The 15,459-nt window shown below is 46.2% G+C and overlaps 1 protein-coding gene across 1 annotated transcript in view; it reads right to left on the bottom strand.

Annotated features, from left to right (window-relative positions):
- Positions 1-1,219: 1,219 nt before the first annotated feature.
- Positions 1,220-15,459, bottom strand: part of LOC111965996 (ephrin-B1-like) — a 93,870-nt gene continuing 79,630 nt past the window's right edge. The window contains exon 2 of the mRNA XM_023990439.2: positions 1,220-1,556. Coding sequence (XP_023846207.1) covers positions 1,268-1,556 — 289 coding nt within the window. The 3' untranslated portion in view covers positions 1,220-1,267. The remainder of the gene's footprint in view (positions 1,557-15,459) is intronic.

The following is a 15,459-nucleotide window of genomic DNA, read 5'->3' as shown; positions in this document are numbered from 1 at the left end:
GGGGTGAGGGCTACAGGCTGAACTCTCTCTCCCCCAATGAGAGAGGGAGGAGGGGGGAGGGGGGAGGGCTGAACTCTCTCTCCCCCACTGAGAGAGGGAGGAGGGGGGAGGGCTACAGGCTGACCTCTCTCTCCCCCACTGAGAGAGGGAGGAGGGGGGAGGGCTACAGAATGAACTCTCTCTCCCCAATGAGAGAGGGAGAGGGGGGGGGGGCTACAGGCTGACCTCTCTCTCCCCCACTGAGAGAGGGAGGAGGGGGGGCTACATGCTGACTCTCTCTCCCCCAATGAGAGAGGGGAGGAGGGGGAGGGCTACAGGCTGAACTCTCTCTCCCCACTGAGAGAGGGAGGGAGGGGGAGGGCTACAGGCTGAACTCTCTCTCCCCACTGAAGAGAGGAGGAGGGGGGAGGGCTGAACTCTCTCTCCCCCAATGAGAGAGGAGAGGGGGGAGGGCTACAGGCTGAACTCTCTCTCCCCCACTGAGAGAGGGAGGAGAGAGGAGGGGGCTACAGGCTGAACTCTCTCTCCCCCAATGAGAGAGGGAGGAGGGGGGAGACTTCAAGCTGAACTCAATTTTTATATTTAAATTTAAGGGCTTTATTGGCATGGGGAAAATATGTTAACATTGCCAAAGCAAGTGAAATAGATAATAAACAAAAGTGAAATAAACAATAAAAAGTAACAGTAAACATTACACTCACAGAAGTTCCAAAAGAATAAAGACATTTCAAATGTCATATTATGTATATATACAGTGTTGTAATGATGTGCAAATAGTTAAAGTACAAAAGGGAAAATAAATAAACATAAATATGGGTTGTATTTACAATGGTGTTTGTTCTTCACTGGTTGCCCTTTTCTTTGTGGCAGCAGGTCACAAATCTTGCTGCTGCGATGGCACACTGTGGTATTTCACGCAGTAGATATGAGAGTTCATCAAAATGGGTTTGTTTTCGAATTCTTTGTGGGTCTGTGTAATCTGGAGGAAATATGTGTCTCTAATATGGTCATACATTTGGCAGGAGGTTAGGAAGTGCAGCTCATTCCACCTCATTTTGTGGGTAGTGTGCACATAGCCTGTCTTCTCCTGAGAGCCAGCTCTGCCTACGGCGGCCTCTCTCAATAGCAAGGCTATGCTCTCAATAGCAGGCTATGCTCTCAATAGAAGGTTATGCTCACTGAGTCTGTACATAGTCAAAGCTTGGGGTAAAGGAAAAAGAGGTAGAGTTTTTCTCTCTACTCTTGGCTCAACGTTATAAAGCTTTATTCAGTACTCACATGTAATGTAGTAATTCATATTCTTCTTAAACTCCAGGCCCATATAGTTGGGACTAAACTCCTGGAACTTGATGGTGAACTTGATGTCCTTCTCTGGCTTGTTACAGTTGACCAGTACGTTGGGGTCCATGACCGTGCTGCACCCCTCCGCCTGCTCCCTCCTGACCAGGTACAGCTTATAGAACTCATAGTCTCGTCCTGGCTCAGCCTTGGGGCAGATAATGTCCAGCTTGTCCCCGATGTCTGGGTAGATGACCACCCCTCTACCTGACAGGAACCTGAGGGGAGGAGAAGAGTGTTAATAAGATATCTGGGTAGATGACCACCCCTCTACCTGACAGGAACCTGAGGGGAGGAGAAGAGACATAAGATATCTGGGTAGATGACCACCCCTCTACCTGACAGGAACCTGAGGGGAGGAGAAGAGACATAAGATATCTGGGTAGATGACCACCCCTCTACCTGACAGGAACCTGAGGGGAGGAGAAGAGACATAAGATATCTGGGTAGATGACCACCCTCTACCTGACAGGAACCTGAGGGGAGGAGAAGAGACATAAGATGTCTGGGTAGATGACCACCCCTCTACCTGACAGGAACCTGAGGGGAGGAGAAGAGTGTTAATAAGATATCTGGGTAGATGACCACCCCTCTACCTGACAGGAACCTGAGGGGAGGAGAAGAGACATAAGATATCTGGGTAGATGACCACCCCTCTACCTGACAGGAACCTGAGGGGAGGAGAAAGACATAAGATATCTGGGTAGATGACCACCCCTCTACCTGACAGGAACCTGAGGGGAGGGAAGAGACATAAGATATCTGGGTAGATGACCACCCCTCTACCCGAACATCTACTTTGTGCATTACACAAGTCATTTTTCCAACAATTGTTTACAGACAGATTATTTCAATTATAATTCACTGTATCACAATTCCAGTGGGTCAGAAGTTTACATACCTAAGTTGACTGTGCCTTTAAATTCCAGAAAATGATGTCATGGCTTTAAAGCTTCTGATAGACTAATTGACATAATTTGAGTCAATTGGAGGTGTACCTGTGGATGTATTTCAAGGCCTACCTTCAAACTCAGTGCCTCCTTGCATGACATCATTGAAAAAATCAACGAAATCAGCCAAGACCTCAGAAAATAATTGAGACCTCCACAAGTCTGGTTCATCCTTGGGAGCAATTTCCAAACACCAGAGGTACCACGTTCATCTGTACAAACAATAGTACGCAAGTATAAACACCATGGGACCACGCAACCGTCATACCACTCAGGAAGGAGATGCGTTCTGTCTCCTAGAGATGAATGTATTGTGGTGCGAAAAGTGCAAATCAATCCCAGAACAGCAAAGGACCTTGTGAAGATGCTGGAGGAAACAGGTATAAAAGTATCTATATCCACAGTAAAACGAGTCCTATATCGACATAACCTGAAAGGCAGCTTGGCAAGGAAGAAGCCACTTCTCCAAAACCGCCATAAAAAAGCCAGACTACGGTTTGCAACTGCACATGGGGACAAAGATCGTAATTTTGGGAGAAATTTCTATGGTCTGATGAAACAAAAATAGAACTGTTTGGCCATAATGACCATCGTTATGTTTTGAGGAAAAAGGGGGATGCTTGCAAGCCGAAGAACACCATCCCAACCGTGAAGCACGGGGGTGGCAGAATCATGTTGTGGGGGTGCTTTGCTACATGAGGGACTGGTGCACTTCACAAAATAGATGGCATCATGAGGCTGGAAAATTATGTGGATATATTGAAGCAACATCTCAAGACATCAGTCAGGAAGTAAAGCTTGGTTGCAAATGGGTCTTCCAAATGGACAATGACCCCAAGAATATTTCCAAAGTTGTGGCAAAATGGCTTAAGGACAACAAAGTCAAGGTATTGGAGTGGCTGAAAAAGCGTGTGCGAGCAAGGAGGCCTACAAACCTGACTCAGTTACACCAGCTCTGTCAGGAGGATTGGGCCAAAATTCACCCAACTTATTGTGGGAAGCTTGTGGAAGGATACAAGCTTGTGGAAGCTTGTGGAAGGCTTGTGGAAGGATACAAATGTAAAGGTAATGCTACCAAATACTAATTGAGTGTATGTAAACTTCTGACCCACTGGGAATGTGATGAAAGAAATAGAAGATTTAATAAATAATTATCTCTACTATTATTCTGACATTTCACATTCTTAAAATAAAGTGGTGATCCTAACTGACCTAAGACAGGGAATTTTTACTAGGATTAAATGTCAGGAATTGGGAAAAACTGAATTTAAATGTATTTGGATAAGGTGTATGTAAGCTTCCGACTTCAACTGTACATCTACAAATTACCTCGACTAACCTGTACCCCCGCACATTGACTCGGTATCGGTACCCCCTGTATATAACCTCGTTATTGTTATTTTATTGTCTTACTTCTTATTATTTTTTACTTTAGTTTTATTTGGTAAATATTTTCTTAACTCTTTCTTGAACTGCACTGTTGGTTAAGGGCTTGTAAGTAAGCATTTAACGGTAAGGTCAACACTTGTTGTATTCGGCGCATGTGACAAAATACAGTTTGATTTGATGTCTGTAAATGCCTCCACATGGTACCCTGTTCCCAAGAATGGCCCATAGGGACCTGGTCAAAAGTAGTGCACTACATAGGGAATAGGGACCTGGTCAAAAGTAGTGCACTACATAGGGAATAGGGACCTGGTCAAAAGTAGTGCACTACATAGGGAATAGGGACCTGGTCAAAAGTAGTGCACTACATAGGGAATAGGGACCTGGTCAAAAGTAGTGCACTACATAGGGAATAGGGACCTGGTCAAAAGTAGTGCGCTACATAGGGAATAGGGACCTGGTCAAAAGTATGCCTACTGGATGACGGTCAAGTAGTGCACTACATAGGGAATAGGACCTGGTCAAAAGTAGTGCACTACATAGGGAATAGGGACCTGGTCAAAAGTAGTGCACTACATAGGGAATAGGGACCTGGTCAAAAGTAGTGCACTACATAGGGAATAGGGACCTGGTCAAAAGTAGTGCACTACATAGGGAAAAGGGACCTGGTCAAAAGTAGTGCACTACATAGGGAATAGGGACCTGGTCAAAAGTAGTGCACTACATAGGGAATAGGGACCTGGTCAAAAGTAGTGCACTACATAGGGAATAGGGACCTGGTCAAAAGTAGTGCACTACATAGGGAATAGGGCCTGGTCAAAAAGTAGTGCACTACATAGGGAATAGGGACACGGTCACTGTCAGGACGTTCACGTTGGGTTCCAGTTCATTCCTTTTCTTTAAGTGGGTAGATTCCACAGACCTCTAAAATGATAAAACTGTTTTCTCATGATGATGCCAGGATTCTGGGGTAATGGCCTTGGACAGTATAGCAAGCATTAGAACCAGAGAGGAGGTGAATGACAAAATGTTAAAAACACAATCTGTAATTTGAAAAGCCTGAACCTTGACCCTGTGATAAAGAGTAAAGAGCTGAGAGTGCGGTCTGCTCGGGCCAGACAGGCTGAACCATTGTTCTGGACTCTATTTGGGTTTATAATGTCAACAGGGTACAGTCCCAGTTAGCCAGCACATTAAACCAGACAGCCTGATGCACCGTGTGTGTGTGTGTGTGTGTGTGTGTGTGTGTGTGTGTGTGTGTGTGTGTGTGTGTGTGTGTTTTGTGGGGTGTGTGTGTGTGTGTGTGTGTGTGTTTTCATGGGCAGTAGCGTTACTATCAGTAGATGAGATCTGACCATGGCAGCAGATTTGAGGATTTAGAGGAGCGAGAAGCATTTGTTGTTTATACTGAACCTTCATGGTTTAACAGGACATCAGGGGATACAGAGACACGTGTTTTTCTCTCTCTCTCTCTCTCTCTCTCTCTCTCTTCCGCCCTCTCTCTCTCTCTTCCGCCCTCTCTCTCTCTCTTCCGCCCTCTCTCTCTCTCTCTTCCGCCCTCTCTCTCTCTTCCGTCCTCTCAATTCAATTCATGGTGCTTTATTTTGATAGGGAACACATGTTAACATTGCCAAAGCAAGTGAAATAGATAATAAACAAAAGTGAAATAAACAATAAAAAGTAACAGTAAACATTACACTCACAGAAGTTCCAAAAGAATAAAGACATTTCAAATGTCATATTATGGATATATACTGCGCTGTAACAATGTGCAAATGGTTAAAGTACTAGTTTATGTATGTTGTTTGTTTTCAAATTCTTTGTGGATCTGTGTCTCTAATATCTGTGTCTCTAATATGGTCATGCATTGGGCAGGAGGTTAGGAAGTGCAGCTCAGTTTCCACCTCATTTTGTGGGCAGTGTGCATATAGCCTGTCTACTCTTGAGAGCCAGGTCTGCCTACGGCGGCCTTTCTCAATAGCAAGGCTATGCTCACTGAGTCTGTACATAGTCACAGCTTTCCTTAAGTTTGGGTCAGTCACAGAGGTCAGGTATTCTGCCACTGTGTACTCTCTGTTTAGGGCCAAATAGCATTCTAGTTTGCTCTGTTTTTTTGTTAATTCTTTCCAATGTGTCAAGCAATTATCTTTTTGTTTTCTCATGATTTGGTTGGGTCTAATTGTGTTGCTGTCCTGGGGCTCCTGTGGGGTGTGGAGCCCCAGGACCAGCTTGCTTAGGGGACTCTTCTCCAGGTTCATCTCTCTGTAGGTGATGGCTTTGTTATGGAAGGTTTAGGAATCGCTTCCTTTTAGGTGGTTGTAGAATTTAACATCTCTTTTCTGCATTTTGACAATTAGTGGGTATCGGCCTAATTCTGCTCTGCATGCATTATTTGGTGTTTTACGTGGTACAAGGAGGATATTTTTGCAGAATTCTGCATGCAGTCTCAATTTGGTGTTTGTCCCACTTTGTGAATTCTTGGTTGGTGAGTGGACGCCAGACCTCACAACCATAAAGGGCAATGGGTTCTATAACTGATTTAAGTATTTTTAGCCAGATCCTAATTGGTATGTTGAATTTTATGTTCCTTTTGACGGCATAGTATGCCCTTCTTGCCTTGTCTCTCAAATCGTTCACAGCTTTGTGGAAGTTATCTGTGGCACTGATGTCGAGGTACTGAGGCCGAGGTATGTATAGTTTCTTGTGTGCTCTAGGGCAACGGTGTCTAGATGGAATTTGTATTTGTAGTCCTGGCAACTGGACCTTTTTTTGGAACACCATTATTGTCTCCATCCCTCTTCTCTCTCTTTCCACCCGCCTCTCTCGCCATCCCCTCTCTCTCTCTCCACCCCCCTCTCTCTCCCATCCTCTTCTTTTCACCCCCATCTCTCTCTCCACCCTTTCTCCTCTAACCCCCTCTTCCTGCACCCCCGCCTCTTCCTCGCCCATCCTCTCTTATTCTCACCCCCTACCGTCTCTCTCCACCTCTCTTTTCTCCCTCCCATTCCCTCTCTCTCTCCCCATTCCCCTCCTTCTCTCTCCCCACCCTTCCCGCTCTCATCTTCCCACCCCACCTCTCTCTCCACATCCCCATATCTCTCTCCCCCCCCACCTTCTCTCCACCCCACCCTCTTCTCTCTCTCTACCGCCATCCTTCTCTCCCCCAATTCCCCTCTCTCGCCCCATCCCCCTCTCTCCCACTCAGCCCTCTCTTCGTCCCAAGAATCCTCGTCTCTGCTCTCCCATCCCCCATCTTCTCTCACCCCACCTCCTCTCTCCACCCCATCGCCCTCCTCTCATCCCCACACCTCTACCTTCTCTCCATCCACCCCTCGCTCTCTCTCCCACTTCCCTAGCTCTCTTCCACCCCTCTCTTCCAACCCCCTCTTCTCCCTCTCCCCTCTCTCTCCCTCACCTCTCCTCTCTGCTCTCTCTCTCAGATGTGTACTCCCTGCCACCTTATGTAGCAGTTCTATCATCACTCAGTCTCATTAGAACTGTCTAAACGACTCGCTGTAGAGAGAGATACAGAGAAGGAAGAGATCCCAGCCTTCATGTCCTATTCTATTTGGATAGAGGAAATTACAGATGTCTTCATGTACTCAGGAATGGGAGGAAGTAGAAAGGGATAACTCTCCTAATGAGATGTTAAAATGATAGAATGGACTCCCCTGTTTAATCGTTGATGAGAATGATTAAATGATAAAAATGGACTCTGTGTTAGGACTCCATCAGTACGCGTAATAGGATCGACAATGGCAAGGCGTGAGGCATAAAGAAGTTCTAAATATTTTATGGGCTTTGAAAGTGAACCCCTTTCTCGCTTTCGTTTCTCCCATCGTCCTGCCCCCCCCCCCGCCCCCATCTTTCTCACTTCCTTCATTATTAACTTTTCACACACATGTGCGTGCCAGGGTTTCCGTTCGGAAAATTTGGCACGGACATAACATTGACGCAGATTTTAAATTTACCTGACATTCAATATGCATTGGGGTTGTGTATAGGCATTAGGGAATCTCCCAACGGTACTGCAAAATCACATTTACATGACTGTCATTCATCTTAAGAATAGAAATTAGCTTTGTAAAGTAAACATGTGTTTATACAACATGAAGGCTTAGTTACAAGGTAAGAATTAACGCAGTAGGTTAGGAGAATTAACGCATGAGAGGAGAATTACGCAGCAGGTTAGGACGACATTAACGCAGCAGGTTAGGAGAATTAACAAGCAGGTTAGGAGAATTGTAACAGTTGGATAGCAGCAGGTTTAGGAGAATTAACGCAGAGGTAAGAACACGGATTTGGAGGAATTAAAGCGAGCAGGTTAGAGAATTAACCAGGCAGTTAGGAGAATTAACGCAGCAGGTTAGGAGAATTAAACGCAGCAGGTTAGGAGAAATTAAGTACAGGGTTAGGAGAATTAACTGCAGCAGGTTGGATATAGAGGCAGTATGGAAAAGTTAACGCAAGCAGGTTAGGAGAATTAATGCAAGCAGGTTAGGAAATTATGCAGAGGTTAGGGAGAATTAACGGCAGCAGGTTAGGAGATTTAACGCAGCAGGTTAGGGAATTAACGCAGCAGGTAGGAGAATTAAGCAGCAGGTAGGAGAATTAAACGAGCAGGTTAGGAGAAGTTAACGAGAGAGTTAGGAGAATTATACGCAACAGTTAAGGAGCATTCAGGAAAGGTTAGGAGCATTAGGTAAAGGTTAGGAGCATTAGGTAAAGTTAGGAGCATTAAGGTAAAGGTTAGGAAAGGGTTAGGGTTTGTATCTCCTTTCTGAGCCATGACCGGGGCGCCCCAGTCCTCATCCTTCTAGCCATGACCGGGTGCCGCCCCACTCCTCATCCTTCTTAGCCATGACGGGCGCGCGCCCACTCCCCATCCCTTTAGCATACGGGTGCCGCCCAACTCCTCTCCTTCTAGCATGACGGGCGCGCCCAACTCCTCATCCTTCTTCTAGCATGAACGGGGCGGCCCACTCCTCTCCTTTCTAAGCCATGACCTGGCGCGCCCCACTCCTTAATCCCTTTCTAGCCATGACCGGTGAGGCGCGCCCCACTCTCAAAACCTTTCTAGCATGACGGGCGCGCCCGCACTCCCTCATCTTTCTAGCCATGGACCGGACCGGCCCACTCGCATTCCGTGCGATTCCAGCACCACAGATGGAAGAGGACACTCCTAGTCGGATCAAAATGAGAAATTAGAAACATGATGTTGGACAATCATATTCAATATTATAAATAACAAAATTCGATTAGGAATGGTTACTGAGAGAAAAACTTACTTTACAATGTTTCGTGTGAAAAGAAGACCGCGCCATGCGTTTATGAAAGCCTTGTTTCCAAACTCAATGATATATCACGCTTTTTAACAGTTCTAGGCATGATAATTAATGTTACTGTTTATTGTAATTTAAACTATCATGGGCGGTGAACGTGTCATGTGGTGATAGTCATGGCTTGATTGATAATTCTGTTTCCTACTGTTTGGCAGTTGGTTTGCGTAGTGATTGATACACCTGTTTCTCTTGTAGGATTGGTTGCCTAGTGATTGATAACCCCTGTTTCCTACTGTAAGACAGTTGGTTGCCTAGTGATTGATACACCTGTTTTCCTGCTGTTAGACAGTTGGTTGCCTAGTGATTGATAACACCTGTTTCCTCTGTAGACAGTTGGTTGCCTAGTGATTGATAACTGTTTACTCTGTAGACGTTGGTTGCCTAGTGATTGATAACACCTGTTTCCTACTGTGAGGCAGTTGGTTGCCTAGTGATTGATAACACTGTTTCCTCTGTAGACAGTTGGTTGCCTAGTGATGTGATAACACCTGTTTCCTACTGTAGACAGTTGGTTGCCTAGTGATTGATAACACCTGTTTCTGCTGTAGACAGTTGGCTTGCCTAGTGATTGATAACACCTGTTTCCTGCTGTAGACAGTTGGTTGCCTAGTGATTGATAAACACTGTTTCCTGCTGTGGACAGTTGGTTGCCTAGTGATTGATAACAACCTGTTTTCCATGCTGTAGGAGTTGGTTGCCTAGTGATTGATAACACCTGTGTTCCTGCTGTAGACAGTTGGTTGCCTAGTGATTGATAACACCTGTTTCCTACTGTAGGCAGTTGGTTGCCTAGTGATTGATACACTGTGACTCCGATGTGAATAGGTGTGTGTGAGTGTGGCAAAAATGTTTCGTTTCCAAGTACTACTGAATATGTCACGCCCTGACCATAGAGAGCCTTTATATTCTCTATGTTGGTTAGGTCGGGATGTGACTAGGGTGGGTAATCTAGGTTGTTATATTTCTATGTTGGTCTGGTTCCCAATCAGAGGCAGCTGTTTATCGTTGTCTCTGATTGGGGATCATATATAGGCAGCCATGTGTAGTTGCCTGTGAGCACTCCATAACTTCACGTGTGGTTTGCTCTTTATTGTATTTTGTGCGGTTCACTTCTAATAAAATGTCGAACCGATTTCACGCTGCGCTTTGGTCTAAATGTTATTACGACGATCGTGACAGAATAAGCTCAACTGAAATGCACCAATTGCATATTACACATATCATTCATTACCTTACTCTAGTCTACAGTATCAATGAATTCCAAATAAAGCAGATGAACAGCTGAGGAAAAACAGAAGGCATTAGAAACAACATTAAAAGTCCTGAAAATGAACTACAGATTCAATTGGGGGGATATAGGGAGCACACATGAGGACATTTTTCTCTGTTGAGATAATTTCCTTATTAATTTCTAGCCAGATGTAAAATGTTCCTGTTTTGACTAATTGAATAGAGTGGAAATGGTTGATCTCCCCCTCTAGGATGGAGAAGCTGTCTTCATTAAAGTATGGGGATTCTCTCTCTCACTCTCTCACTCTCTCTCACTCAAACACACCCTGTCTCAGCCTGAATCTCAGCCTTTTGAAGCAGCATGAACAGCCCTTATATCAATTAGAATTCATTATCATTGTTCAGAAAGACCAATTAGTCTGCAACTACAGGACCTTGCCAACTACAGGAACTTGCCAACTACAGGAACTTGCCAACTACAGGAACCTGCCAACTACAGGAACCTGCCAACTACAGGAACCTACCAACTACAGGAACATGTCAACTACAGGAACTTGTCAACTACAGGAACTTGCCAACTACAGGAACTTGCCAACTACAGGAACTTGCCAACTACAGGAACTTGCCAACTACAGGAACATGCCAACTACAGGAACATGCCAACTACAGGAACTTGCCAACTACAGGTACATGTCAACTACAGGAAGTTGCCAACTACAGGAACATGCCAACTACAGGAACATAACAATACAGGAACTTGCTACTACAGGAACATGCCAACTTTAGGACCTTGCCAACTACAGGAACTTGCCAACTACAGGAACCTGCCAACTACAGAAACCTGCCAATGCAGGAACATGCCAACTACAGGAAACTTGCCAACTACAGGAACCATGCCAACTACAGGAAACTTGCCAACTACAGGACGGCCAACTACAGGAACATGCCAACTACAGGAACATGCCAACTACAGGAACTGCCAACTACAGGAACTGGCCAACTACAGGAACATGCCAACTGGAGCCAGATACAGGTACACTATTCTACACACACACACACACACACACCACACACACACACACACACACACACACACACCACACACACACACACACCACCAACAACACACACAACACACACCATCTCTCTCTATTCTCCTCTCTAAACAGCTCCAGTAATTATCTCTCATGAAAAGTGTTTTGTCACCAAATTATCACTTCACTGCTATCATCTACTATGCCAATGTGTCAGCCCTGTTGTACAAACACAACACTGGAAAACCCTTTCTATTGTACAGACCTGAACCATAAAGGTTATCTCCATCTATAAACACCCCTTACGGCCAATAAAACACCCTGACGGCCTATAAACACCCCGACGGGTTATAAACACCCGACGGCTATACAACACTGATGACGGCCTATAAACCCCTGACGGCCTATAAACAACCCTGACGGCCTATAAACACCTGCGGCCTATAAACACCCCGACGGCCTATAAACACCCAGACGGCTATAAACACCCTGACGGACTATAAACACCCTGACGCCTATCAACACCCTGACGGCCTATAAACAACCCTGACGGCCTATAAACACCTGACGGCTATAAACACCTGACGGCTATAAACACCCTGACGGCCTATAAACACCCAGACGGCCTTATAAAACACCCAGACGGCCTATAACACACCCAGACGGCCTAGTAAACACCCTGACGGCTATAAACACCCAGACGGCCTATAAACACCCAGACGGCCTATAAACACCCGACGGACTATAAACACCCTGACGGCCTATAAACACCCTGACGGCCTATAAACACCTGGACGGCCCTATAAACACCTGACGGCCTATAACACCTGACGGCCTATAAACACCTGACGGACTATAAACACCCAGACGGACTATAAAACACCCAGAACGGCCCTAATAAACACCCTGACGGCCTTAATTAACACCCAGACGCCTATAAACACCCGACGGACTAATAAACACCCTGACGGCCTATAAACACCTGACGGCCTATAAACACCCTGACGGCCTATAAACACCCAGACGGCCTATAAACACCTGACGGCCTATAAACTACCTGACGGCCTAAAACACCCCCAGACGGCTATAAACACCCAGAGGCCTATAAACACCCAGACGGACTATAAACACCCAGACGGCCTATCAACACCTGACGGCCTATAAACACCCAGACGGACTATAAACACCCTGACGGCCTATAAAACACCCAGACGGCCTATAAACACAACCAACGGCCTATAAACACCCAGTACGGCCTATAAACACCCAGACGGCCTATAAACACCCAGACGGCCATATAAACACCCAGACGGCCTATAACACCCAGACGGCCTATAAAACACCCTGACGGCTATAAACACCAGACGGCCACAGAGCCTATAAACACCCTGACGGACATAACACCGAGACTATAAACACCCTGACGGACTATAAACAACCACCGACGGCTATAAACACCCAGACGGCCTATAAACACCCAGACGGCCTATAAACACCCAGACGGCTATAAACACCCCAGACGGGCCTATAAACACTGACGCCTATAAAACACCCGACGGACTATAAACACCCTGACGGCCTATAAACACCCTGACGGCCTATAAACACCCTGACGGCCTATAAACACCCTGACGGCCTATAAACACCTGACGGCTATAAACACCCGACGGACTATAAACACCCTGACGGCCTATAACATACCCTGACGGCCTAATAAACACCCAGACGGTTATAAACACCTGACGACTATAAACACCTGACGGCCTATAAACACCCAGACGGCCTATAAACACCCTGACGGCCTATAAACACCCAAGACGCGCTATAAACACCCTGACGGACTATAAACCCAGACGGCTATAAACACCCTGACGGCCTAATAACACCCTGACGGCCTATAAACACCCTGACCGACTATAAACACCCCTGAACCACAAGGGCACAGCCCAGACTGTCAACAAACAGCCCCACCCAACGTCACAGACACAGCCCACACTTCAAACACAGCCCACCCACACTGTCACAGACACAGCCACCACACTGTCACAGAACACAGCCCACACTGTCCACAAACACAGCCACCACACTGTCACAGACACAGCCCACACTGTAACATAACACAGCCCACCCACACATGTCACAGACACAGCCCACACTGTCACAACACAGCCCACACTGTCACAGGACACAGCCACATCGTCACAGACACAGCCCCACATCGTCACAGACAACACAGCCCACCATCACAGACACAGCCCAGACCGTCCAGAACACAGCCCAGACCGTCACAAGACAACAGTCCAGACCGTCACAGACCGTCACAGACACAGCCCGGACGTCACAGACACAGCCCAGATTGAATACGCTGCATACTCTGTTGCTTTATAAGTGGCAATACAGACACTGTATTCTCACTCTATCTCTCAGAGGTAGAGGATTCTGTTACCTCACTATCTATCTCTCAGAGGTAGAGGATTCTGTTAACTCACTATCTATCTCTCAGATGTCAGGATTCTGTTAACTCACTATCTATCTATCAGATGTAGGAGGATTCTGTTAACTCACTCTAGTTGGCATGCAGTGAAAATCCCATTCAGCGTGACTCATCTCATCCCAAACAGTCACAACTGACAGCACACACAACAAACACATAACATTAATGTGACTCTGCCTCAATCATTATCAAATGAGGAACAGGTTTCCTCAGGTAAACACAGAGGGATATATATATATATATATTATAGAGCGAGAGCGAAAGATATGGAGGGAGGGAGGAGGGAGGGAGGGAGGGAGGGAGGGAGGGAGGGAGGAGGGAGGAGGGAGGGGGAGGGAGGGAGGGAGGGAGGGGAGGGGGAGGGAGGGAGGGAGGGAGTTTAGGCCTGTTCAGTCAGAGAGTATGAGTATTGGTCATGAGGTCTCTCTGTGACCCTCACACACAGAGAGCTCATTCTTCCCCCGTTCCTCCTCCTATCGCAGCAACACACCACCTCACACTCTCTTTTCACGCACACACACACACACAGGACACTCAGCCAGCTGCCTCCCAATAACAAAGCCTCAGCCACAGATGGACACTGCATGCTCAGTAAAAGATCTCTCTTCTCGGCAGCCAAACCAGCCTAGCCACAACCACTCACTTGTGTGTGTGTGTGTGTGTGTGTGTGTGTGGTGTGTGTGTGTGGTGTGTGTGTGTGTGTGTGTGTGGTGTGTGTGTGTGTGTGTGTGTGTGTGTGTGGTGTGTGTGTGCGTGCGTGCTGCGTGCGTGTGTGCGTGTGTGTTTGTGTGTGTGTGTGTGCGAGCCAAGAGAAAGAGAAAGAGAATACCAGAAGGCTCAGAGGGAGGCTGGTTCTGGATTGGGGTGGATTCTCTCAGGGGCAGGAGTTGGACCCAGATCCAAGGTTCTATATCAGACCACAGCAGCCAAGAGAGAGCAGGATAGCCTTGCAGGGAGGAACAATAGCATCTCTCATATTCACTGGACAACATTTCACTCCCAGAACCGAAAGAAGAATGATAATGATTATCAAACCTTCCCAGCTGTATGGTGAACCAGAGGACATCGGCACTACAGTGTGATGTCCAAAGTGCACCCTATTCCCATATAGTGCACTACCTTGACCCGGGCTCAGGTCAAAAGTAGTGCACTATGTAGGGGATGGGATTCAATTTGGGACGTTACCCCTGAGATGGGCCAACACAGGCATCTGAACAGTCTGAAACTACTTCTGAGGGAGAAAAACTTTTGCAATGTGTCAAATCAATCAAGGACACTGGCAAAGCCCTGCTACTTCTCAACCAGTCCAACGATCATGAAAATGAGATGATTTTCATACCATACGGATGTAGGATCCTAATTGATCCAGTTTGCTACAAGCAGGAAAATAGTCCTGCAGCAACAGGAAATGTTAATTATTAATACATTTTTCATGAGGGAAAATCAAGTCTGACATTTCTAAGTGAAAACTACAAACTTCAGAAACCTTTTAACCTCAAATACACAACAAGTTTTACAGGAAAGTTCTCGTGCAACAGGGTGATCAGATTATGATCCTAAATCTGTACATGGAACAGAGAGGATTGTGGTAGTCAGAGCATTTATATGTCGGTTTGACTGTGGATGAGACCTCCTGTTTTCAAGTTTTAGGGGGAACGTTTTGTCTTCAAAGCAAAGTCAAATTC

This window comes from Salvelinus sp. IW2-2015, linkage group LG6.2 (assembly GCF_002910315.2).
Source record: "Salvelinus sp. IW2-2015 linkage group LG6.2, ASM291031v2, whole genome shotgun sequence".
In the NCBI taxonomy this organism is placed as follows: domain Eukaryota; kingdom Metazoa; phylum Chordata; class Actinopteri; order Salmoniformes; family Salmonidae; genus Salvelinus; species Salvelinus sp. IW2-2015.
The sequence above is the reverse complement of the archived record's forward strand: the minus strand, read 5'-3'. Positions and strand labels throughout refer to the sequence as shown.